Source organism: Delphinapterus leucas, chromosome 16 (assembly GCF_059928025.1).
Source record: "Delphinapterus leucas isolate spDelLeu-1000000601 "Yukka" chromosome 16, BTC_Dleu_Yukka2, whole genome shotgun sequence".
Classification (NCBI taxonomy): Eukaryota; Metazoa; Chordata; class Mammalia; order Artiodactyla; family Monodontidae; genus Delphinapterus; species Delphinapterus leucas.
The window spans coordinates 7,424,893-7,448,040 of NC_143144.1; the positions used below are offsets into that span (position 1 = coordinate 7,424,893).

Genomic DNA, 23,148 nt, shown 5'->3' on the forward strand with positions numbered 1-23,148 from the left:
CTTCCAGGGACCAAGGCTCCTTCAGAAGGGCTGATCCCCGCAGCCCGGGGGAATTTCAGCTCGCAGGTCCCATCCCGGGGGCAGAGCTCGGGCAACGCGTCCCACCTGGAGCAGGATTGGTTTAGTAACACGCTCTCACGCACATCTCCTCGCAAACACCCCACGTAAGTCCAACACCTAGGCTGGAATACAGGGACGCGCAGAAGACCGGACCACTATCCTCCCACCCCAGGCAGGCGGACACCGCTCGCGGGGACCGGGGTTGAGAGCGGAGGGCGCATGCGCGGGCCGAGGCTGAATGGGGAGACCGCATGCGCGGGCCGAGGCTGAATGGGGAGAGCGCATGCGCGGCCGAGAGGGCGGTGCTTCCGGCTGGTGGAGGTGGGGACTGCGGCGTTGCGGGGCTGACTCTGGGTCACGACCCCGACCCCAGCCCCGTTCGGCGACTTCGACCCCGACCCCCACCCGGGCCGTGACCCCCATCCGGTCATACCCGTATGGCCCGGCACGTGTTCCTGACGGGACCCCCAGGTAACCCCGCCCGGGTCTGCGCCTCCGGGAGGCCGAGGGGTGGACGTGAGGGGTGCCCGGGCTGGGGGCGGTCCGGTGCTTTGGGCAAGGGGCTCCGGCCGGTGGCCTCTAAAATTCCCCATGTAAGTTACACGCTTGGTGGTCTGAAGCCTGCGTGTCTTTCCCGGAAAACGTGACTGTGAGTCCATCAGATAAGTGAAATGAGGCCAATTACAGGAGAACAGGAACCAGCTTGTGATGGGGTCGCCCCCGGGCTTCGGTCTTAAATAGCAGGGGCGGCGGCAGCAGTAATAACTCCCGCAGTTGTGAAGTTGTGATGGACACGAAAGGTATTTCAGGATCTCAGCCACCACCGCGGTGGAATCGAAGGTGTCTGCGATAGTTACACGGGCTCCTGCCCTGCACTCGTCATGAAAGGAAGAGCGAGATTTCAGTTGCAGGGCAGTGAAACTAAACATGCAGCCGTGTTCCCCATCCACGTTCACCGACCCACTGAATTCCCTCCGTGAGTGAGGCCGCAGGTTAAGAAAGAGCCTTGGTACCTACAGGGCACCGCCCACCCAGAGCCTGCGTCTGCGTCTGTCTCTTCTAATGCAGATCCCTCAGCCCTCGGGCTGTGAAGGTCTCACCTTTGAAAGGAGATAGTGTGCTTTCAAATGAGAGTCTGGGGGAGGACATAGATGCGTTTTAAGCCAAGATGCCGCACGTGGATAACTCATTATTGAAAGAAGAGGCAGAAAAGTTGTAGCAGCATCAGATACATTAAGGGGGCAAAAAAAAAAAAAGATGGGCCTAAGCAGAAAGTGATTTCTTCAGCTTCTTTGCAGTTTTCAGGTTAGCTGTGGGTTCAGATATCAACCATTGTTACCCTGGGCCCGAAATTCTCTTTCACTTTATCTTAATGATCATCGTTTTTAGCCTTCAGGAGCAAAGGCTAACTTAATATTGCAGATTCTGGGATTTTATTCTTACCAGGCAGTGGGGGAGTGCTGAGGAGGAAGGTGTTGTGAGAAATTTCTGATACCCAGAGGTAAAGGACCATCTTCTGAAAGTTGATTTGTCAGTCCTTTATTTGGAACTTGGAATGCAGTTTTCTCAGCAGGCTGGCCCCAAGACATCTATGTGTTTCATAACAGAGGTGGCTTGTTATCGTGATCGTACCTGGCTGTGTCCTGGAGGTGGGTGGGGACAGAGGCTCGCCTGGCCAATACTGGTTCTTCTTTTTGTTTCCTTCTTTATAAAAGTTTTATGTACATACACATAATTGGAAGACTCATTCCTACAGTATAGCTCTCTTAAGCCTGTCCTCAAACCCACTCACCTTCTCTTCCTCTTAATCTTCGTAACGCAGTTATCCTGTAATTTTAATTAGCTCAGTGGTCAGTGTTTACAGTATTATTAGCAAAAGCTAATCACAGAAGAGCCTTGGAGTAATCTATCATTTCTTTTCCCTTTGTGAACAATTTTTTTTTCTCTTTGGAGCTGTTGTTTAATGTTTTTTCATTGACTTAGTTCCTTTCTCTCACCAACCTAATCCCAAACTCTGCCGGCTGTCTAAATCTCTACGTGTTCACAAATGTAAAATTGATAGCTAGTCGGAAGCAGCCACATAGCACAGGGAGATCAGCTTGGTGCTTTGTGACCACCTAGAGGGGTGGGATAGGGAGGGTGGGAGAGAGGCTCAAGAGGGAGGGGATATGGGGATATATGTATGCATAAGGCTCGTTCACTTTGTTGTACAACAGAAACTAACACAGCATTGTGAAGCAATTATACTCCAGTAAAGTTGTATAAAAAATAAATAAATATAAATCAATCAATCAATCTCTACATGTTCAGACCATCGGGTAAGGTATCTTCTCAAAGAGGTCACTTTTTTTTGTCTACACTGTCAGGGCCTCACCCAGGTGTCTTTGGCACTTAGCATTTTTTCCAGCTTCCAACTGTAGAGCCTCTGACCCATCCTGGAGGGCTTTCTCTGGTCCCTGGAGCCCACTCTGCCTGCACAGGGCAGGCCTGAGGGCCAGGGAATGCCTTCCCCCAGGAGCAGCCTTGACCCATGATAGATGGAAGTGAGCAGGTAAACTCCTTACTTCCTCACCCCTCAGACAGGAGAACTCGGAGCCTTGGGTCCAAAACTGTGTCCTAGGATTTCCCAGTGGGATTAAGCTACCCACAGTGGTAACTTATTTGATAATGTGATTATCTTCCTACCAGCATGTCGTCTTGGGGTGTTGCTTCCCAAATTAAACTGCCTGTATTGGAGTCTTTATTTCAGGGTCAGCTTTATGGGAGAACCAGAACCAAAATAATTCTGGAGCTTTCTGACCTGTTCTTATCTGTGCATGGTGTGGACCTTTCAGTTTGGGGTCTCCTTCTCACACAGGCCACTTCTTAGCCAGTGTAGACAACACTAGGGTAGTAGCTTAATTAACGGAGGTGAAAAATTCACCGGAAGATTTCTAGAGCCGAAGAGGAAGACAGGGACTTGAGCCCAATGCCTCCTCTTGCTTTATAATGTTCTCCCTAACAGATCGGACCCACAATGTCCCCTTTTGTTACAGCTGTTCCATTTTGTATTTTGCATAATGTAAATAGCTTTGTTTTTTCTTAAATTAATAGTAATAACCACTCACTATAAGACCAAAAAAAAAAAAAACAGTGAAATCAAAAATTTTAAAGACGTGAAAATCACAAGGGTTTCCAACATACAGAAATAAATGCTGTAAACCTTTCTGTGTTCTCAACGTTTTCTTCAATAAACATATGCATACTTCACTTTTTTTTTAAATTGAGGTATAGTTGATTTACAATATTATATAAGTTTCAGGTGTACAACATAGTTATTCACAGTTTTTAAAGATTATACTCCATTTATAGTTATTATAAAATATTGGCTATATTCTCTGTGCTGTACAGTGTATCCTTGCAGGTTATTTATTTTATACATAGTAGTTTTTACCTGTTTATTCCCTGTCTTGCCCCTCCTACCTTCCCTCTCCCCACTGGTAACCACTAGTTTGTTCTTTATATTTTTCTTTTTTGTTACATTCACTAGTTTGTTTTATTTTTTAGATTCCATATGTAAGTGATAACATACAGTATTTGTTTTTCTCTGACTTATTTCAGTAAGCGTAATACCCTTCGGGTCCATCCATGTTGCTGCAAATGGCAAAATTTTCATTCTTTTTTATGACTGAGTAATATTCCATTGTATATATGTACCACATCTTCTTTATCCATTCATCTGTTGATGGAAATTTCCATATCTCGGCTATTGTAAATAATTCTGCTATGAACATTGGGGTACATTTATCTTTTCAAATTAGTGTTTTTGTTTTCTTTGGGTATATACCCAGGAGTGGAATTGCTGGATAATATGGCAGTTCTGTTTTTAGTTTTTTGAGGAACCTCCATACTGTTTTCCACAGTGGCTATACCAATTTACATTCACATCAGTAGTGGACAAGGGTTCCCTTTTCTCTACATCCTCACCAACATTTGTTATTTGTGGCCTTTAAAAAATATAATGGGGCTTCCCTGGTGGCGCAGTGGTTGAGAGTCCGCCTGCCGATGCAGGGGACATGGGTTCGTGCCCCGGTCCGGGAAGATCCCACATGCCGCAGAGCTGCTGTGCCCGTGAGCCGTGGCCGCTGAGCCTGCGCATCCGGAGCCTGTGCTCCGCAACGGAAGAGGCCACAACAGTGAGAGGCCTGCCTACTGCAAAAAAAAAAAAATATATATATATATATATATATACATATATTTATACATATATAATACAATACTACTATGTGTGTCTGCTGTTTCTTTTTTTATTTTTTTTAAATTTATTTTATTTTATTTATTTTATTGTTTCTGGCTGCATTGAGTCTTCGTTGCTGCACAGGCTTTCTCTAGTTGCGGCAAACGGGGGCTACTCCTCGTTGCGGTGCACGGGCTTCTCATTGCGGTGGCTTCTCTTGTTGCGGAGCACAGGCCCTAGAGCTTGCGGGCTTCAGTAGTTGTGGCACACGGGCTCAGTAGTTGTGGCTCGCGGGCTTAGTTGCTCCGTGGCATGTGGGATCTTCCCGGACCAGGGCTCGAACCCGTGTCCCCTGCATTGGCAGGCGGATTCTCAACCACTGTGCCACCAAGGAAGCCCTGTCTGCTGTTTCTTAACCTGCTGCTTCTCCATATATTATTTTCATACACTGTGGTCTGTTTTCCATGCTAACCAGTAAACTGTTTCCATAGGTAAAGAGTATTCTCTTTAATAATGGCTGCATGAGATTCCTGTGTGTTTGTGTCATTACACATATGATACCATCATTTAACAGTCAGCATTATAGGTCAACATTAAATTGTTTCTGTGTTTTGCACAATTACGAAGAATGCTGACGTGAACATCCGGTTCCTTGTATCTCTGTACCGTTGTCAGATTCATTGCTGAGGATGAATTCCTAGCTGTGGCATTGCCGTGTACTGTGGTAGAAATGGCCCTTCGGGAAAGTCCCAGCTTACACATCCCCCAAGGCCGCTTGCCTGCGTTAAACAGATTCTTCAGCGACTCCTAACTCGGCAGTTACCAAAGGACAGAGCTGGGGTGACGACCCTGCGTAGTTCTTTCCTAGTCACGGGAGCGTGGGCTGCTGCTCGTGTTCCAGAAGGCCATGTGCCATTGTTTGCTAGTGTGAAGTTTGGAGGAGAGATGCTTTAAATGACAGATCGTATTTTATTTCAAGGAAGGTTAAAAGGCCCGTTGGGGATCCCTGATGGCTCTGGGCAGCCATAGAAATAATATGATTTGCAACCCTGTTGTATTTCAGAATAGCTCTGTTACAGACCTTTTTGTCCCCCTTTTTTGGTAATCATGATGCCATTGACTTTAATCTGTATGGGAGCAAGTCTCCTATAAACAAAGTCATGGTGGCAGACGAAGGCCCCTGTTAAAATGTATGGTCCTTCCTAGGTGTGTAACCGTGGCCAAGTTACCTAACCTCTCTGTGCCTCAGTTTCTTCATCGCTAAAATAGGGACAAGGATGGTAACTGCTTCAGAGGGTGGTTGTGAGAATTTAACCAACAAAATGCTTGCGAGGCATGCGAGACCAGGGCCTGGCTCCACGGTGTCAGTGATTAGTATCGTTATGTTACTTGTAAACACCCAAGAGTTAATCAGAGTAGTCCAGGGGCCAGGCCGGAAGGAAAGGAAGGGGTCCTGGGTGTGGAAGATGGGCAGGTGCAAGTGCACAGCCTATAATCTGGGAAGGGGTTGTGGGCAAGCAGAAGGAATGCTTAGTAACACTCCAAGGGGTGGCCACCCTGATGGGATTGCTCTTGTGGAATAAGTTGAAAAACTGCCATTTCTAGTGGTGTTTGTGGTATTTAAGAGTCCTGCTTTCGGGACACATACAATGTAAGTTTATGGAGGACTGAAGTGAGGTTCCCACTGTTAAATGTTGGTCCAGAGTGTCTTAAAATCCTAACTTAAAGCATGCAGCCTTTGACCGAAGCTTGACCAGCTTTACTTTCTAGGGGAAAAAGTTTACTCCCCCAAGGAGAGTAAACCTAGGAGAAAGTAGAAGCTTGTCTCCTAGGATGTAAATTGCACTTGAGATTTTTATCAGCAAACCACTCACCTGGTTCTCGGATGGTGTATGTGACAAAACCAATACTGTTTCAGAATTTAAAAATAAACTTCAAGATACCATTCATATTTTTATTATGCTTGTTTCTACTTGAAATTCAAGAGTTTTAACACCTGGAGCAGTCAAAATTAAGTGACATTAACATTCATAAAATCCACTTGCAGCCTGTTTCTCTCCTCCTGGTGATTCCTGTGCTCCAGCAAAGCAGTGGTTCCTAATGGGCTTTTTTTTTTTTTTTTTTTTTAGGGGTTGGAAAAACAACGTTGATCCAGAAAGCCAGTGAAGTTTTAAAGTCCTCTGGCGTGCCTGTCGACGGGTTTTATACAGAAGAAGTCAGACAGGGAGGAAGAAGAATAGGGTTCGATGTTGTCACGTTGTCTGGCGCCCGCGGACCTTTATCCAGGATTGGGTACTGCAGCTTCATTTCCTTGGTGTTTTATTCTCCCTGGGCCCAGGGCTGAGCCAGGTGATCTCTTCTATCTTGAAGAATCCTGAGCCTTTACGGATTTCTTGGAAAAAGAAAACAGAGGTTGAAATCATCACATAAAAAACAAAGTTGAAAATATCGTATTCCACTTAGAACGTACTCCACTGAGTAGTAAGCTCTTCTCACTTGGTACTTCGTAGCCCTGTTTCTCATGTCACTCTTCTAAGATAGGTGACGGGCCAGCTCCCCGAAGGCAGCTGCCGGGCCATGGGTGGTGGTGTGCCCACCGGCGTTAGCCCTGCTCTCAGGAAAGGATGTGGAATCAGGTCAGCTTTGCTCACTGCCGCTTTCTGTTTGGGTGATTTTTAAGGATGGTTTAGCACACGCAGAAGGCCAGAGGCTCAGTGGGGTAGCTAAAACCCAGAAATCAGTAGAGGGGTCTTTCGATAAAGGATGTACTATCTTCTCTTTCAGGTCAGAGCTTCCGCCTGGAAAGCGTGAGTGCTGTGTTGGGCAGTATGTGGTGGATCTGACTTCCTTCGAGCAGCTGGTGCTTCCTGTCCTGAGGAATGTGAGTGCGTGTTTCTGGTTTTTGAGCCCGTCTGTTCTCCGTGCCTTGTGGGAATTGCTGGCTTTCGCTCTTATAGAGAGGCCAGTTTTACATTTACAGCTTAAAAGTCTTCAACTGATTGAGCCTTAGTAAGGATATGCCACATAATTTACTGTCACTCCAAACTACAAGTAAACTCCTTGTTACAGAAATTCAGCATATGTAAGTATTTTACATTGGGAGGGCTCTGATGCCTAGCTACCATGGTCCCCAAAGATAAGTCTTTCCTCTGCTTTCCCCTTGTGTATATCTTAACCCTGTTTTCACAGCACAGCACATAAACATTTAGGAAGGTAAAATGTCATATGAACATAATGGTAAGCACGTAACACATTATATCACTGTATTACCTGTATTTTTTTAAACAGCTTTATTGAGATGTAATTCACATACCGTACAGTTCACCCATTTATAATATACAGTTCATTTTTTTCTCAGGTATTCATGGGATAGTGCAATCAATTAACACAGCCTAATTTTAGAACATTTTTGTCATCCCAAAAAGAGACCCCATACCCATGAAGCAGTCTCCATTCCTGTGTATCCCCAGCCCCTGGCAAGCACTACCCTGCTTCTTTGTCTGTAGATTTGAGTATTCTGGAGATTTCCTAGAAAGGGAATGATACAATATGTGGTCTTTTTGTGACTAGCTTATTTCACTTGGCATAATATTTACAGGGTTTATCCACATCACAGTGCATATCAGTGCTTCGTTCCTTTTTACGGCTGTGTAATATTCCATTATATGGATATACCATATTTTATTTATCTATTCTTCAGCTGGTGAACATTTGGATACGTTTCTACTTTTGGGCTATTATGAATAATGCTGCCCTGAACAATTGTGTCCAAGTTTTTGGGTAGACATCTGTTTTTAGGTCTCTTGAGTATATACCTACGAGTGGAAATGCTGGGTCATGAGGTAGTTCTATATATAACTTTTTGGGAAATTACTAGAGTGTTTTCCAAACTAGCTGTGCTGTTTTACATTCCTGCCAGCAATGGATGATGGTTTCAGTTTCTCCACATCCTTGCTAATTGTTACTGTCTTTGTAACTGTACCCCTTCTAGTAGGTGTGAAGCGTTGTCACACTGTGTTTTCATTTGCATTTCCCTATTGACCTACTGATGTTCAGCATCTTGTCATGTACTTATTGGCCATCTGGATATGATACGCAGGTATACAGTTGGCTCTCCGTATCCATGGGTTCCATGGATACGGAGGACCATTGTGCCATTTTATCTGAGGGACTTGAGCATCCGCGGATTTGGTGTGTGTGGGGGGACCCTGGAACCAGTGCCCTGCGGATACCCAGGGACGACCGTATTCATCAACTCTGTAGTTGTCTTTACTTTCTTGATGTGATGACACAAATGTTTTTATTTATTTTTTTATTTTTTATTTTTTTGGCTGCATGGCGCAGCATGCAAAACTTCCCCAACCAGGATTGAACCCGTGCCCCCTGCAGTAGAAGTACAGAGTCTTAACCACTGGACCACCAGGAAAAGCCACAAATGTTCTTATTTTTGAAAAGTCCAGTGTATCTATTTTTCTTATGTTGTTTGTGCTTTTGGTGCTTTACCAAAGAAGGCTTTACTAACACAGTTTCAGGAAGATTAACTCCCATGTGTTCTTCCAAGAGTTTTATAGTTTTACTAATGCATTTAGGCCTGTGGTCTGTTCTGAATTGATTTTTGTATATGTTGTAAGGTGTGGGTCAAAAGTCATTCTTTTGCATATAAATATCCAGTTGTTTCAGAACCATTTGTTGACAAGACTATTCTTTTTCCATTTAATTGTCTTGGCACTCTTTTAGAAATCAATTGACCATGAGTATAAGGATTGATTTTAGATGTTCAATTCTATTCTGTTTATCCTCATGTCAGTTCCACCTATTCTTATATCAGAAGCACACTGTTTGATTACTGAAGCTAGAATTTTGATAGAGATTGTATTGAATCTATAAATCAATTTGGGGAGTATTGCTATCTTAACAATATTAAATCTTTAGATCCATGACCATGAATGACATGTCTTTTTATTTACTTAGAGTGTCTTTAATTTCATTCAGCCATGTTGTTTTGTAGTTTCCAGCATATAAGTCTTATGCTTCTTTTTAAAAAATGTATACCTTATTATTTTATACTTTTTGATGCTATTGTAAATGGAATTATTTTCCTAATTTTATTTTTGGAATGTTCATTACTAATGTACAGAAATACTGTTGATTTTTGTGTATAGACCTTGTATCCTGCAACCTTGTCAAACTAATAGTTCTTTAATGAATTCCTTAGAATTTTCTAGTTACAAAATGATATCACCTGCAAACGGGGATAACTTTACTTTTTCCTGTCCACTTTGGATGCCTTTCATTTTGTTTTTTTTTCTTAACTGCCTCAGCCAGAAGCTCAGGTCAGTGATGAATAGAAGCGTCGCAAGTGGACCTCCTGGTCTCGTTCCTGATCTCAGGAAGAAAGCTCTCATTCCCCCGCCGTCAAGTATGATGTTAGGGGTAGGTTGTTTGTGGATGGCTAACACCAGGTTGAGGAGGTACCTTTCTGTTTCTAGCTTGTGGTTTAACATTTGTTTTTTAAAGTGAAGAAGTGTTGGGTTTTGTCAGATCCTTTTTCTGCATTTATAGTGGTGATTATGTGATTTTTATCCTATATTATATTAATATAGTATATTACATTCGTATTTGGATGTTAAGCCTACTTTGTTTTCTTGAAATAAATCCCTCTTGGTCATGGCATATGTATATTTCTTTTATATGTTGCCGGATTCTATTTGCTAGTATTTTGTTGAGGATTTCTGCATCTACATTCATAAGGGATGTGGACCGTAGCTCTCTTTTCTTGTAGTATCTTTGTCTAATTTTGATATCAGGGTAATTGTGGTCTTGTAGAATGAGCTAGGCAGTATTCCTTCCTCTTCTAATTTTTGGAAGAGTTTGTAAAAGACTGGTATTAATTTTTCTTGGAATGTTTGATAGAATTCACCAGTGAAACCATGTGGGCCTGGGTTTTTCTTCATAGGAAGCTTTTAAATTATGAATTCAATTTCTTTACTTGTTATAGGTCTGCTGATTTTTTTATTTCACGTTGAACCAGTTGTGGTAATTTGTGTCTTTTAGTAATTTATTGGACCGTGTCATTAGATAGTAAGTTATCTAATTCTTTGGCATACGGTTGTTTATATATTCCTCTGTAATCCTTTTTATTTTGTAAGGTCTGTGGTATTTTCCCTTCTTTCATGCATTTTAATTATTTAAGTCCTCTCTTTATGGACTTCAGTAATAGTTAAAGGTTTGTCAATTTAGTTGCTCTTTTCAAAGAACCAACTTTTGGTTTTGTTGACTATGTTGTTTTTTGCATTCATTCATCAAATACTTATCAAATCCCAGATATACAGTCAGGAATAAAACATGTTTTCTACTCTCCCAAAACTCTCACTCTAGTGGGAAATGTAGACATTAAACAAATAAATGTATAATTGTCATAAATGCTGCCAAGAAGAAAAGCAGGGTGCTGTGAGAGAAGGAGGAACTGACTTTAGATCTGGTGACCAGGAAAGAGCTCTGAGGAGGTGACATTTGGATGAAATGAAAAGATCAGAGGGCACCATCCCTTCCGGGAGGGAATCCTGGGGTGTTGTATGGGGGTGTCTGGGAGAACGTCACGGATGATAGAAGCAGAGACACCGAGGCCGGGGGCCCTGGGCAGGAGCAGGTAGGGGAGGTACGGTGGGTGAGCCAGGTAGAGTCACATGATGCAGGGTTTTGTGGCGCATATTAAGGAACATGGGTTTTATATCATCTATTATAGACTCACACCATTGATTTATAATACTGTCGTGAAAATTGAAGAGTATGGACCTGTCTCAAGAGGCAATTCTTTATCAACTTTGCGGCGGTCTCCGTCGTACCAGCAGTCGAGTCCAAGGTCCTCCCCGGGGCCCGGAAGGCCAGCTCTGTCCGGGCCTCCTGCCCTCCGTCCTCCCCATCTCCTGCCTGCCGGCTCAGCCTGTTCCCCTCGTGCCCGGCCCCCAGCCTTCCGCCCTTGGCACTGCTGTTTCTGTGGTTGGCAGGCTCCTCATATCTTGGCCTCTCTGCTCATTCAGGGCTCAGCTAAAAGGGGCGGTGAGGGCTTTGGCAGGTGCCAAAGCTTTGGCTGCTGGAAAGGTCAGGTTTGCCTGCTGAGGGCAGCTTCTGACTCCCGGGGCCGGCGGGATGTTGCACTGTGTTGGTAGCGGCTGCTGCCCCTCCAAGCCCACCTGCTCCTTGGCTTCGCCCCCCTCGCCTGCTCCCCTCAGCTTTCTTCCTGATTTCTTCCTCTAGGAACTTTCGTTCCCTGCACTGGGGACTCTTGTGCCTGTTGTATTGCGCGGAAACATGATATTTTTCTCTCTAGTTCTTTTCCCATCAATTACCTACCTCTCTACTTAAATGTTCAAGAAGCAAGTGAAATACTTCAAATGAAATTCCAGATGATGACTCTGGCTTTGGGTACTGGATCCATATAAAGAATTGATTTTTACTTACCTTGCTTAGAGCAGACAATCCTAGGAGAGCAGTGTGCACATACGGCCTTGACGTCTACCTGCAGGATTATATAAGAAATCGTGTACTGACCGGAATAAGAACTAGAATCTCTTTTTTTTTTTAGTTAAAAAAGAAAGAAAAGCAGACTCTTGCAATATTTTATACTTTGATTACCAAACCCAGACTTTCAACATTCTAGGTAGGAAAATTTCCCAGGCTGCAGGTTCCTATCCATGGGTTTCTTTTCTGAAGCAGAATTTTTTCTCCCATCTCATGTATTTTACTGGGGACAAAGAAAGGAAAAGGAATTAGTGTTTTGCCTTTATACTTAAAAAAGAAAGAAAGAAAGAAAAGAAACAAAGTTTAAGTAACTAGGCAACAACAATAGGATATTATAGAGAGACAGGTTTTATTATTGGCAATTGGAATGACCAACTAAAGTAAGCTGAAAGTTTTAGAAACCACATTTAGGCCGGTGACAGCCTTTATTTTTTTGTTGTTTTTTTTAATTTTTTATTGAAATATAGTTGAGTTACAATGTTGCATTAATTTCTGCTGTACAGCAAAGTGACACCATTATACACATATATACATTCTTTTTTACATTGTTTTCCGTTATGTTTTATCCCAGGTTATTGAATATAGTTCCCTGTTTTGTATAGTAGGACCTTGTTGTTTATCCATCCTTTATGTAATAGTTTACATCTGTTAACCCCAAACTCCCAATTCTTCCCTCCCCCCCCCCCTTCCCCCTTGGCAACCACAAGTCTGTTCTCTGTGTCTGTGAGTCTGTTTCTGTTGTGTAGCTAAGTTCATTTGTGCCATATTTTAGATTCCACATATAAGTGATATCATATGGTATCTGTCTTTCTGACTCACTTCACTTAGTGTGATAATTGCTAGGTCCATCCATGTTGCGGCAAGTGGCATTATTTCATTCTTTTTTTATGGCTGAGTAATATTCCATTGTGTATATGTACCACATCTTCTTTATCCATTCATCTGTCAGTGGACATTCAGGTTGTTTCCATGTCTTGGCTATTGTAAATAGTGCTGCTATGAACATAGGGGTGCATGTATCTTTTTTTTTTTTTTTTTTTTTTTGCGGTATGCAGGCCTCTCACTGTTGTGGCCTCTCCCGTTGTGGAGCACAGGCTCCGGACGTGCAAGCTCACCGGCCATGGCTCATGGGCCCAGCCGCTCCATGGCATGTGGGATCTTCCCAGACTGGGGCACGAACCTGTGTCCCCTGCATCGGCAGGAGGACTCTCAACCACTGCGCCACCAGGGAAGCCCCACATGTATCTTTTTGAATTATAGTTTTGTCTAGATATATGCCCAGGAGTGGGATTGCTGGATCATACAGTAACTCTATTTTTAGTTTGTTTTTTAAAAGGAACAGACTGCCCTTAAATATAATAGTGTTTATTTATTTTTACTTGTTGACAGTTTGCTTTATTTATTTATTTATGGCTGTGTTGGGTCTTCGTTTCTGTGCGAGGGCTTTCTCTAGTTGTGGCAAGCGGGGGCCACTCTTCATCGCGGTGCGTGGGCCTCTCACTATCACCGCCTCTCTTGTTGCGGAGCACAGGCTCCAGACGCACAGGCTCAGTAATTGTGGCTCACGGGCTCAGTTGCTCCATGGCATGTGGGATCCTCCCAGACCAGGGCTCGAACCCGTGTCCCCTGCATTGGCAGGCGGATTCTCAACCACTGTGCCACCAGGGAAGCCCTATTTTTAGTTTTTTGAGGAACCTGCATACTGTTTTTCATAGTGGCTGCACCAACTTACATGCCCATCAACAGTGCTTCAGCATTCTCTTTTCTCCACACCCTTTCCGGCATTTATTATTTGCAGATTTTTTTAATGATGGCCATTCTGACCAGTATGAGGTAGTACCTCACTGTAGTTTTGATTTGTATTTCTCTAATAGTTAGTGATGTTGAGCATCTTTTCCTGTGCCTATTGGCCATCTGTATGTCTTTGGAGAAATGTCTATTTAGGTCTTCTGCCCATTTTTCGATTGGGTTGTTTGTTTTTTTGTTGTTGAGTTGTATGAGCTGTTTGTATGTTTTGGAAATTAAGCCCTTGTCAGTCACATTGTTTGCAAATATTTTCTCCCATTCTGTAGGTTGTTTTTTTGTTTTGTTTATGGTTTCTTTTGCTGTGCAAAAGCTTGTAAGTTTGATTAGGTCCCATTTGTTTATTTTTGTGTTTATTTCTATTGCCTTGGGAGACTGACCTAAGAAAACATTGGGATGATTTATGTCATAGAATGTTTTGCCTGTGTTCTCCTCTAGGAGTTTTATGGTGTCTTGTTTTATATTTAAGTCTTTAAGCCATTTTGAGTCTATTTTTGTGCATGGTGTGAAGGTGCGTTCTAGCTTCGTTGATTTACATGCAGCTGTCCAGCTTTCCCAGCACCACTTGCTGAAGAGACTTTTTCCCATTTTATTGATATATTGCCTCCTTTGTTGAAGATTAATTAACCATAAGTGTGTAGGGTTTTTGTGGGTTTTTTTGGTGGTGTCTTATGGGATCTTAGTTCCCGGATCAGGGATTGAACCCCGGCCCCTGTCGGGGAAAGCGAGGAGTCCTAAGCACTCAACTGCCAGGGAATTGGGTAAGTGTGTAGATTTACTTCTGGGCTGTATTCTATTCCATTGATCCGTATTCTGTTTTTGTGCCAACACTACGCTGTTTTGATGACTGTAGCTTTGTAGTATAGTCCAAGGTTTGGGAGGGTTATGCCTCCACGCAGGTGAGAGCCTTTAAACAGACAGTGGGTTAGCTTCTAGTGCCCAGGGTATATGAAAACACAAACTCTGACAATAAGTTAAGGAATATCTATTAAGTGCTTCCTATGTGTGAGAAATTTCACTATCGTTGAAAAATATTTTGAGTTGTTTTTTTTAGATACTGTGAAAAACATAAGAAAATTCTTTGATTGGGCCAGCAGGGCCATGCCTGTGGGTTGGGGAGTAAGAATGTGTCTGGGAGCCAAAAAGCAGCAGCCTGAGGCCAGGCAGAAGCCAGCCTGCTGTGGGGCTCTTGCTGCTTTTCCCCAGGCAGGAGTGGAGGCCAGCCCACCACCATGGGTACATGGGAAATCGACACAGAGTAGATGGTAAACATTCTAGATGCAGTAAGGCTTTTAGAAAGCCCTTGTAGACTTTACTATTGTTGATTTTTCTTTTCATTCCATGGCTACATCTTCCCTCATTTGACAACATTTACTGTTTTCTTGAGTATTAAAGTTCTACATACTTAAGGTAGAAAATGTGTAAAAAGTATAAGAAAAGAAAATATGGATAACTCAGTCTTATCACTGAGTTAACCACTTTTAGCATATTTTGTTTCTGCCCTTTTCCTATACCTCGTTTCTTTATTATAGTCATCCAAAATTGGGGAGAATGCCAAATATAGTTTTATAGGTTTGGGCTTTTTCATTTAATACGATTGAGTGACATGGGAGTGGTCTCACAACATGATAATCTTCAAAACTGTGATACTTTGGGAATTCCCTGGCGGTCCAGTGGTTAGGACTCCGTGATTCCACTGCAGGAGGCATGGGTTCAATCCCTGGTCGGGGAACTAAGATCCCACAAGCGGTGCGGTGTGGCAAAAAAAAAAACAAAAAAAAAACAACTGTGATACTTTAATGATTGCATAATATATGGTGGTATGGATTTCCATCTCTGATTTAACTGTTACTCCCTCAGTGTTGGACATTGAATTTATTTATCACTGTTGCAGGTAACTTTGCAGGAAGCCCTCTTTGTGGATCATCCTTTATCCAGCCGTGATTGTCTCCCTCTGGGGGACCTACGGGTGGAATGCTGGGTGGAGGGGTGTGAATTTCCAGGGTGTTGCTGTGTGTGTGTGCAGTTGTGTCACTGCACCCCCTGCCACGTACATGTGTGTTTCTCTTGCTGCACTTCTGCCAACACTGAGCACTATACTGACTTTTGATACTAAAACACGTTGCTTTGCTTTGCTTTATCTTTTTAAAGTACTAATGAGGTTAAAAGTTTTTCGGTTGTTTTGTTGGGTATTTTTAAGAATCTAAGTTGTTTGTTCATTTCCGCATTTTTTTCTTTTAGCTTAAAGGGATCTTTTATAAGGTAAATATTTTTATTTTTATTGATTCTCTTTCCCAGTTTGTCGCTTCGGTGATTTCCTTTTTTTTTCTTTTTTAATATTGAGAAAGTCTGTTCCTATTCCAAGTTAATATAAAATTTTTTACCTATATGTTTCTTCTTCTGTGTGCTTTTTGTTTTTTGACATTTTTTTAATCCATCTGGATTTATCTGGAATGTAATATTCAATGAGACTCTCAATTGATTTTCTTCCAAATACTTAGCTGGTTTTCCAAAACCGTCTGTTAATAACTCATTTCTCATTAGTTTATTATGCTGCATTTATTATATTGAAAAAATACCTGTGTGTGTATAATGTTTTAGGGTTGTCTGTTCTCTTTCGTTGATCTGTTTGATGCTTGCATCAGTACTCTGGTAATTACTTGTATTACTCTTCTTCAAAACAGTGTCTTATCCGTTCTTGTTTGCTTATTCTTCCAAATTGTGGCAATGTTGGTGATAATAGTAATGGTGGTGGTAAACAGTTACTGAGTTCAAATTATGCTTCAGACACTAACTCATTTAATCCTCAGGACAACACTGTCACTGTTTTCCTGTTTTACAGATGAGGAAACTGAGGCATAGAATAGAAAGTAATTTGCCCAATGACAAACAGCTTATAAGCAGCAGTACTGGTATGAACTGTAATCTGTTACGAAAAGTCTTGTATGAAGTGACTGGAATTATACAATAATGTAGTTATTATAATATAAAGAACATCCTAATCTTCCAGACAGTCTTCATTCTCTACAGCCAAAACAGAATCTCTCTCTCTTTCCGTTTCTTTTTAAAAATTTTTTGTAAGGTTATTCATAGATCTTTTGTATTTTCTGATGCTGCTGTAATTAAGATTGCTTTTTCAGTTTTCTAATGATCAAGGCTGTTAGGATAACGCTGGCCTTTTGCATAATGGTCTTTTTGATAGCCACCTTGAATGCTTTATTAGAATTTGATGCAATATAGGATTTAACATTTTGTTGGTTCCCGGTATATCTCCTACTCACACAAAACGATAACAGCAGAGTATAAGGTTGTGAAGAACAAGAGACATCTACTCAAAGCCTTATTTTTTAGGCTGAACAGTGTCATTTTTTATAAAGATCCATGGAAGGGATAATGAGCTAGAACCAGAATACCCACTGAAAATCCACACGCTTGGTTGCATTTTTCTGTTTTGTTCAAAATATGGCTTTCAGTGCATATTCTTTTTGAGAGCAGGATCTGCTTTTGATTCTGAAAGAAGAGTCTGCTTCAAATCTTTGAAACTTCATTTGAAGGTGCGAGATCAACTGTCCAGGGAAAGGTTCTTTTTTTTAATCCCCTGACCTGGAAAGGCCACTTAGTATTTCAGGCCACTGAGCTTTAGAAAGAATTTAGAAAACTCGAGTCAGGAGCTGTTCTTGAAAGGCTGACAAGAGCCCAAGCACTGCTTTAGAATCTCCTTCACTGTTAGCAAGCCTGGCATTCGTTTCTTAGTTCCGCCCCACTTTCTGTTTCTGTACCTCATGATCACACATACGTATTACAAGATCAGCAAGGGGAATTAGAAGCTATCTGGTGCGGACATGAAAAGTTAAAATTTTTCAGTAAAAGCATTCCTGCAGTGAATCAAAATAGGAAGAAGAACTGCAAGCATCGTATAAGGTTGGCTCCTCAGTTCACCGTGCAGGCTTTGTCGTGGCTGCCCTTCCGGTGATCTCCCGGGTTCCACCGGGCAGGTGCGCTGCTCATCACTTCCCGCTGCCGGCCGTGGTGCAGTTCTGTAGAGTTAGATGCCAAGCCGGCTGCTGCCCTGGGTTTCCTCTCCTTCCCGTGACTCTTCCTGCACCCCATCCCAAGAAGCATGGGGAAGTCACGTGCTCCGGAAGTGTGCCTGGAGAAGGATGTGTGTGACTGGCCTTTCTTTCTCCCTCTGACCACCCGCTCTGTCCTTCCTCCTGGCCCTTGTCCTGTGCACATCGGTCTGAAGCCCTGTGCGCCATCAGAAGGAAGCTCTCATGCCAGGAGTTGGTGCTTTTCTTGAATCTGATACTGAGAGAGTATGCATGTGAGTGTTTTCTTTTTTTGTATTGAGTCTGAACTTTTAAAAACTTTATTTGGATATAATTTTACTCTTAGAGAACCTTGTAAAGATAAGGATAGTGCAAGACCCCCTGTGGACTTGGTATCCAGAGTCACCTATTTTTAACATTTGCCCTATTTATTCCCTCTCTCTTCTTGTGTGTGTGTGTGTGTCTGTATGTTTGTATAAACATATAAATTGGGGGAGGACCATTTGAGAGCATGTTGTAATCATCACAGTACTTAAGTCCTAAACGTGCAGTATTTTTTCCGAAGCGTAAGGATATGCTGTTACATAATTGGCACAGTTGTCAACCTTGGTCAGTTTACTGAGAAAATCCTTTGACCTACCCTACCCCTCATACGCTGGTTTTAGAAGTTGACTTAACAGTGTTGTTCGTAACATTTCTTTTCCTTCAGTCTAGAGCCAGGTATTACCTTTAGTTGTATCTTGATAGCCTCCTTTAATGTGGAACATTTCCACAGTCATTTTTTTTGTCCTTCGTGACACTGACATTTTTGAAGAGTACAGCTCTATTTTAATAGGATGTTCCTCTTTTGGGGCTTTCTGATGGTTGCTTGTGATTAGGTTCAGCTGGAATTCTGTAGTGTGTGGTGAGGCATCCTTCTTGGCCTCTCATCTGGAGGCACGTGATGGTTGGTGATGTTAATTTGATTACCCGATCAAGGAATTGACCAGTTTCTCCCCTGTACGTTTATTCTTTTTTTCCTTTGAACTAGTAGCTGTGAGTAGGGAGCTGTTTATGACCAAGCACATCCTCCTCAGCACAATTTCTCCCAGTTAATTTTTCTAATTTATTTATTTATTTATTTGCGGTACGCGGGCCTCTCACCGCTGTGGCCTCTCCCGTCACGGAGCACAGGCTCCGGACGCGCAGGCTCAGCATCCGTGGCTCACGGGCCCAGCCGCTCTGCGGCATGTGGGATCTTCCCAGACCAGGGCACGAACCTGTGTCCCCTGCATCGGCAGGCGGACCCTCAACCGCTGTGCCACCAGGGAAGCCCTTTTCTAATACTTTATAAACTTTATTAGGTTATCTTAAGATAATAACTTTCTCTTGAGACTTCAACTGGAAAGCAAATTTAGCTACCCCGTTTTGAAATACTTTCTATAGCAAGATGAAACAAACATAAAATCACTGTACATTCAAAAACTGAACAAGACAAATCCATAAAGATTGACTTTTCCCTGATCTAAGCTGTACTCCTCTCTTTGTATCCATTTACCTCATTAGTTAGAAAAAAAAAGTCATCACCATTTCACTGTAGCAAAAATTATCAACTTTATCTCCTTCAGACAATTTCTAATAGAAGGTTATCAGGCATCAAAAATACCAAACTTTTATCAAAAGCTTAAGTAGTGATTAAAATTTTTACTAAGCAATTGAAATGAAAAAAAAACAGTTATTGTAAACACCGTCAGCTGATAAGGAGGATTTAGAAGGTAGTACAGGCATACCTTGTTGTCTTGTGCTTTACAGATACTGCCTTTTTTTACAAACTGAAGGTTTGCGGCCTCCAAGCATTCAAGTGAAAGGAAGAGTTGCACGTCTTTTCACTTTTCAAAAGCTGGAAATGATTAAGCTCAGCGAGGAAAGCACGTTGAAAGCCGAGACAGGCAGAAAGCTAGGCCTCCTGTGCCAGTTAGCCAAGCTGTGAGTGCAAAGGAAAAGTTCTTGAAGGAAATTAAAAGTGAACACACAAATGATAAGAAAGCAAAGCACCCTTACTGCTGATAGGAAGAAAGTTTTTAGTGTTTGGAGAGAGGATCAAAACAGTGACAACATTCCATTAAGCCAGAGCGTAATCCAGAGCAAAGCCCTAACTCTCTTCAGTTCTTTGAGGGTTGAGAGAGGTGAGGAAACCGCAGAAGAAGAGCTTGAAGCCAGCAGAGTTTGGTTCATGAGGTTTGAGGAAAGAAGCCGTCTCCATAACATGAAGGTACAGGGTAAAGCCCCGGGTCTGATGCACAAGCTGCAGCGAGTTCTCCAGAAGGTCTAGCTGAGATATTCATGAAGGTGGCTACACCAAACAACAGATTTTCAGTGTAGAAGAAACAGCCTTCTGTTGGAAGAAGATGCCATGTAGGACCTTCATAGCTGGAGAGGAGAAGTCAATGCCTGGCTTCAAAGCTTCAAAGGACAGGCTGACTCTCTTGGTAGGGGCCAGTGCAGCTGGTGACTTGAAGTTGAAGCCAGTGTTTATTTACCATTCTGGAAATCCTAGAGCCCTTAAGAATTATGCTAAATCTACTCTTCCTGGGCTCTGTACATGGAATAACAAAGCCTGGGTGACAGCACATCTGTTGACAACATAGTTTACTGAATATATGAAGCCCACTGCTGAGACCTACTGCTCAGAAAAAAAGATTCCTTTCAAAATTGACAATGCACCTGGTCACCCAAGAGCTCTGATGGAGAAACCAGAGATTCGTGTTTTCTTCATGCCTGCTCAGAAAACATCCATTCTACAGCCCATGGATCAAGGAGTAACTTCAACTTTTAGGTCTTATTATTTAAGGAATATATTTTGTAAGGCTATAGCTGCCAGAGATAGTGATTCTTCTGATGGATCTGGGCAAAGTCAACTGAAAACCTTCTGGAAAGGATTCACCGTTCTAGATGCCATTAAGAATGTTCATGATTCATGGGAAGAGGTCAAAATATCAATGTTAACAGGAATTTGAAAGAAGTTGCTTCCAGTCCTCATGGGTGACTTTGAGGGGTTCAAGACTTCAGTGGGTGATCCAGTGATTCCACTTTTGGAGGTTTATCCTAATGAGAGAGTCAAATGTGTGTATAAGGATATTCTGTGCAGCGTTTTAATAAAAGCCATAATATTGAAAAAAAAAGACCTCAGTGGAGGAAGTAACCACAGATGTGGAAACAGCAAGAGAACTAGAAGTGGAGCCTGAAGATGGGACTGAACTGCTGCCATCTCAGGATACAACTTTAATGGATGAGGAGTTGCTTCTTATGGACGAGCAAAAAAAGAGGTTTCTTGAGATGGAATCTACTCCTAGAAGATGCCGTGAAGATTGTTGACATGACAACAAAGATTTAGGGTATTCTATAAACTTAGTTGATAAAGCAGTAGCAGGGTTTGAGAGGATTGACTCCAATTTTGAAAGAAGGTCTATGCTGTCAAACAGCATTGCCTGCTGCCGAGAAATCATTCATGAAAGTAGGAGCCAATCAATGCGACAGACTTCATTGTTGTCGTATTTTAAGACATTGTCATGGCCACCCCGCCCTTCAGCAACCACCGTCCGGATCAGTCAGCAGCCATCAACACTGAGGCAAGACCGTCCACCGGCAAAAAGATTACTCCTTGCTAAAAGCTCAGATGATGGTTAGCAGTTTTTAGTAATAAAGTATTTTTTATTAAGGTACGTACATCGTTCTTTTAGACATAATGCGATTGCACACTTTATAGATGCACCAAGAAACTAAAAAATTCATGCGACTCACCTTAGTGTGATACTGGCTTTATTCCGGGTGCCTGGAAGCGAACTCCGCATCTCGCCGAGGTAAGCCTGTGCACGTTGGGATACCCGCTCCTGTCTTCTCTACTGTGTGCAAAGAAGTGAGCTCCTGGCAGAGGGTAGAGGCCCCTTCACCTGCAGGGCCATTCTCTGTACGTGATAAAATGAGGTTGGTGATATTATTGCTCTGGGACCCCAAATAGGTAGGGTTTTTTGAGTAATATAATTAATCCAAAAAAATTAGCGTTTTTGTGGCTATACCTCTGTAGGGCCCTGGAAACTAAGGCACTCTTCCTTCTCATTGGCGAGAAAAGTGCTTTCTTCATGGTGAGATGACTTTCTGAGACTCAGTTCTTTCCTTATTTCATGTGGAAACTGTGCAGATGGAATTGCCTACGGTGGGTGGCAGAGGCCATGGAGTTGGGTGATACTGGGTCAGCCTCCCCAGCCCTGTCCCTTGGGAGCTCGGGGACTGGATGAGTCACTTACCCCCTGGCTTCCCTTCCTTAGTTGTAGAGCAGAGATGTCGATGTCTGCTACGTGAAGTTATTAGGACTGAAGGCGATCATGCTTGTAAAGTGTGTTAGTCCCGGCTGCCAGGAGGTGCAGAGCATAGGGATAGTTATGGTTACTTTTCTTGAGAAGTTGAGGGAGGTGATGGGCGCAGTACCTTGGGAGGACGTCACATCAACAGTCTGATTTGTGTTCGCTGGGAACCGGGGCCCATCGTGGGACCCGCGAGCCCAAACATCTAGTCTGGTCCCACGGCGCTGGGATCACGAGGGGGACTGGGTTCTTAATCCCCCTGGGCTGACAGTCAGCCAGCAGATGCTGTTTCAGCCCCAGGGTCCTTCTCGTAGCTTGGAAGATGCCAAGGCGCTCTGTGGTCAGGTGCTGGTGTGGAGCCGGGGGAGGCCCGTGGGGACATCCAGGAAGAGCCTCAGCACCAGCCTCCGGCATGTGGGTGGGAGCAGCTCTGCCCCACGTGTGCTCAGTGCTGCGGGGCGCACAGGGCCGTCTCAACGTCTCGTCCTGGCCGCCAGCCTGGCATTTTACTCCCCGGGGACACGCAGTCGACATGCCACCAGACTGCCGAGGGATCCTAAAACTTTAAAGCTTGGAATAAACACACGTAAAAGTCTAACTGGAGCCCTTGCCTTACAGCTAATAACTTAAGAGGGTCGAGGAACTTGCTCGGCCTTGGCCGCTGTTTGCACCATTTGCCTTTCCAGCTTCCCCAGAACTTGTGGCTATTCAGGGGGCGGGGCTCCAGTTCTGTTGCCTACCTTCTGGCCAATGGCCACCTGGTTCCCTCCCATCACTTCTGAGACTTGCTGTCCCAGACAGGCGAGCTCAGAAGCCAGTCTGTGTATGATGTTTAAAAAAAAACAAATGGCAACCTTAATACCACTGGAAATATGTATTATTTAAATAATTCAGAATAAGGCAAAGGCAACTTTAATTAGCTTTTTCTTCGTTCAGTATTTTGGTTGAAGGAAATTACTTATTTTATGTTTACATTTTCTTTGTATCCTTAAAAGTACACGTAAGGATTAAACAAAGGACCGAAAGAATCACACTGTTTTTCAGCTCTCCAGCAAAGCTGATACAGAGGTATTTCACTGTCGCTCTAAGTTGATTTACTCTTTCTGGAAAGCAAGCTAGCTGAGTGTAACCAAAGCTATAAAATTATTCATAACTTCTC

The 23,148-nt window shown here is 43.0% G+C and overlaps 1 protein-coding gene across 2 annotated transcripts in view; it reads left to right on the forward strand.

Annotated features, from left to right (window-relative positions):
- The first annotated feature begins 331 nt into the window (after window positions 1-331).
- Window positions 332-23,148, forward strand: part of NTPCR (nucleoside-triphosphatase, cancer-related) — a 36,317-nt gene continuing 13,500 nt past the window's right edge. Inside the window, exons 1-3 of one of the 2 annotated variants that reach the window (XM_022553126.3) lie at window positions 332-531; window positions 6,406-6,568; window positions 7,061-7,157. In XM_022553126.3, coding sequence (XP_022408834.2) covers window positions 498-531; window positions 6,406-6,568; window positions 7,061-7,157 — 294 coding nt within the window. In that variant the 5' untranslated portion in view covers window positions 332-497. The remainder of the gene's footprint in view (window positions 532-6,405; window positions 6,569-7,060; window positions 7,158-23,148) is intronic. The other variant, XM_022553125.3, reaches the window with a different exon arrangement.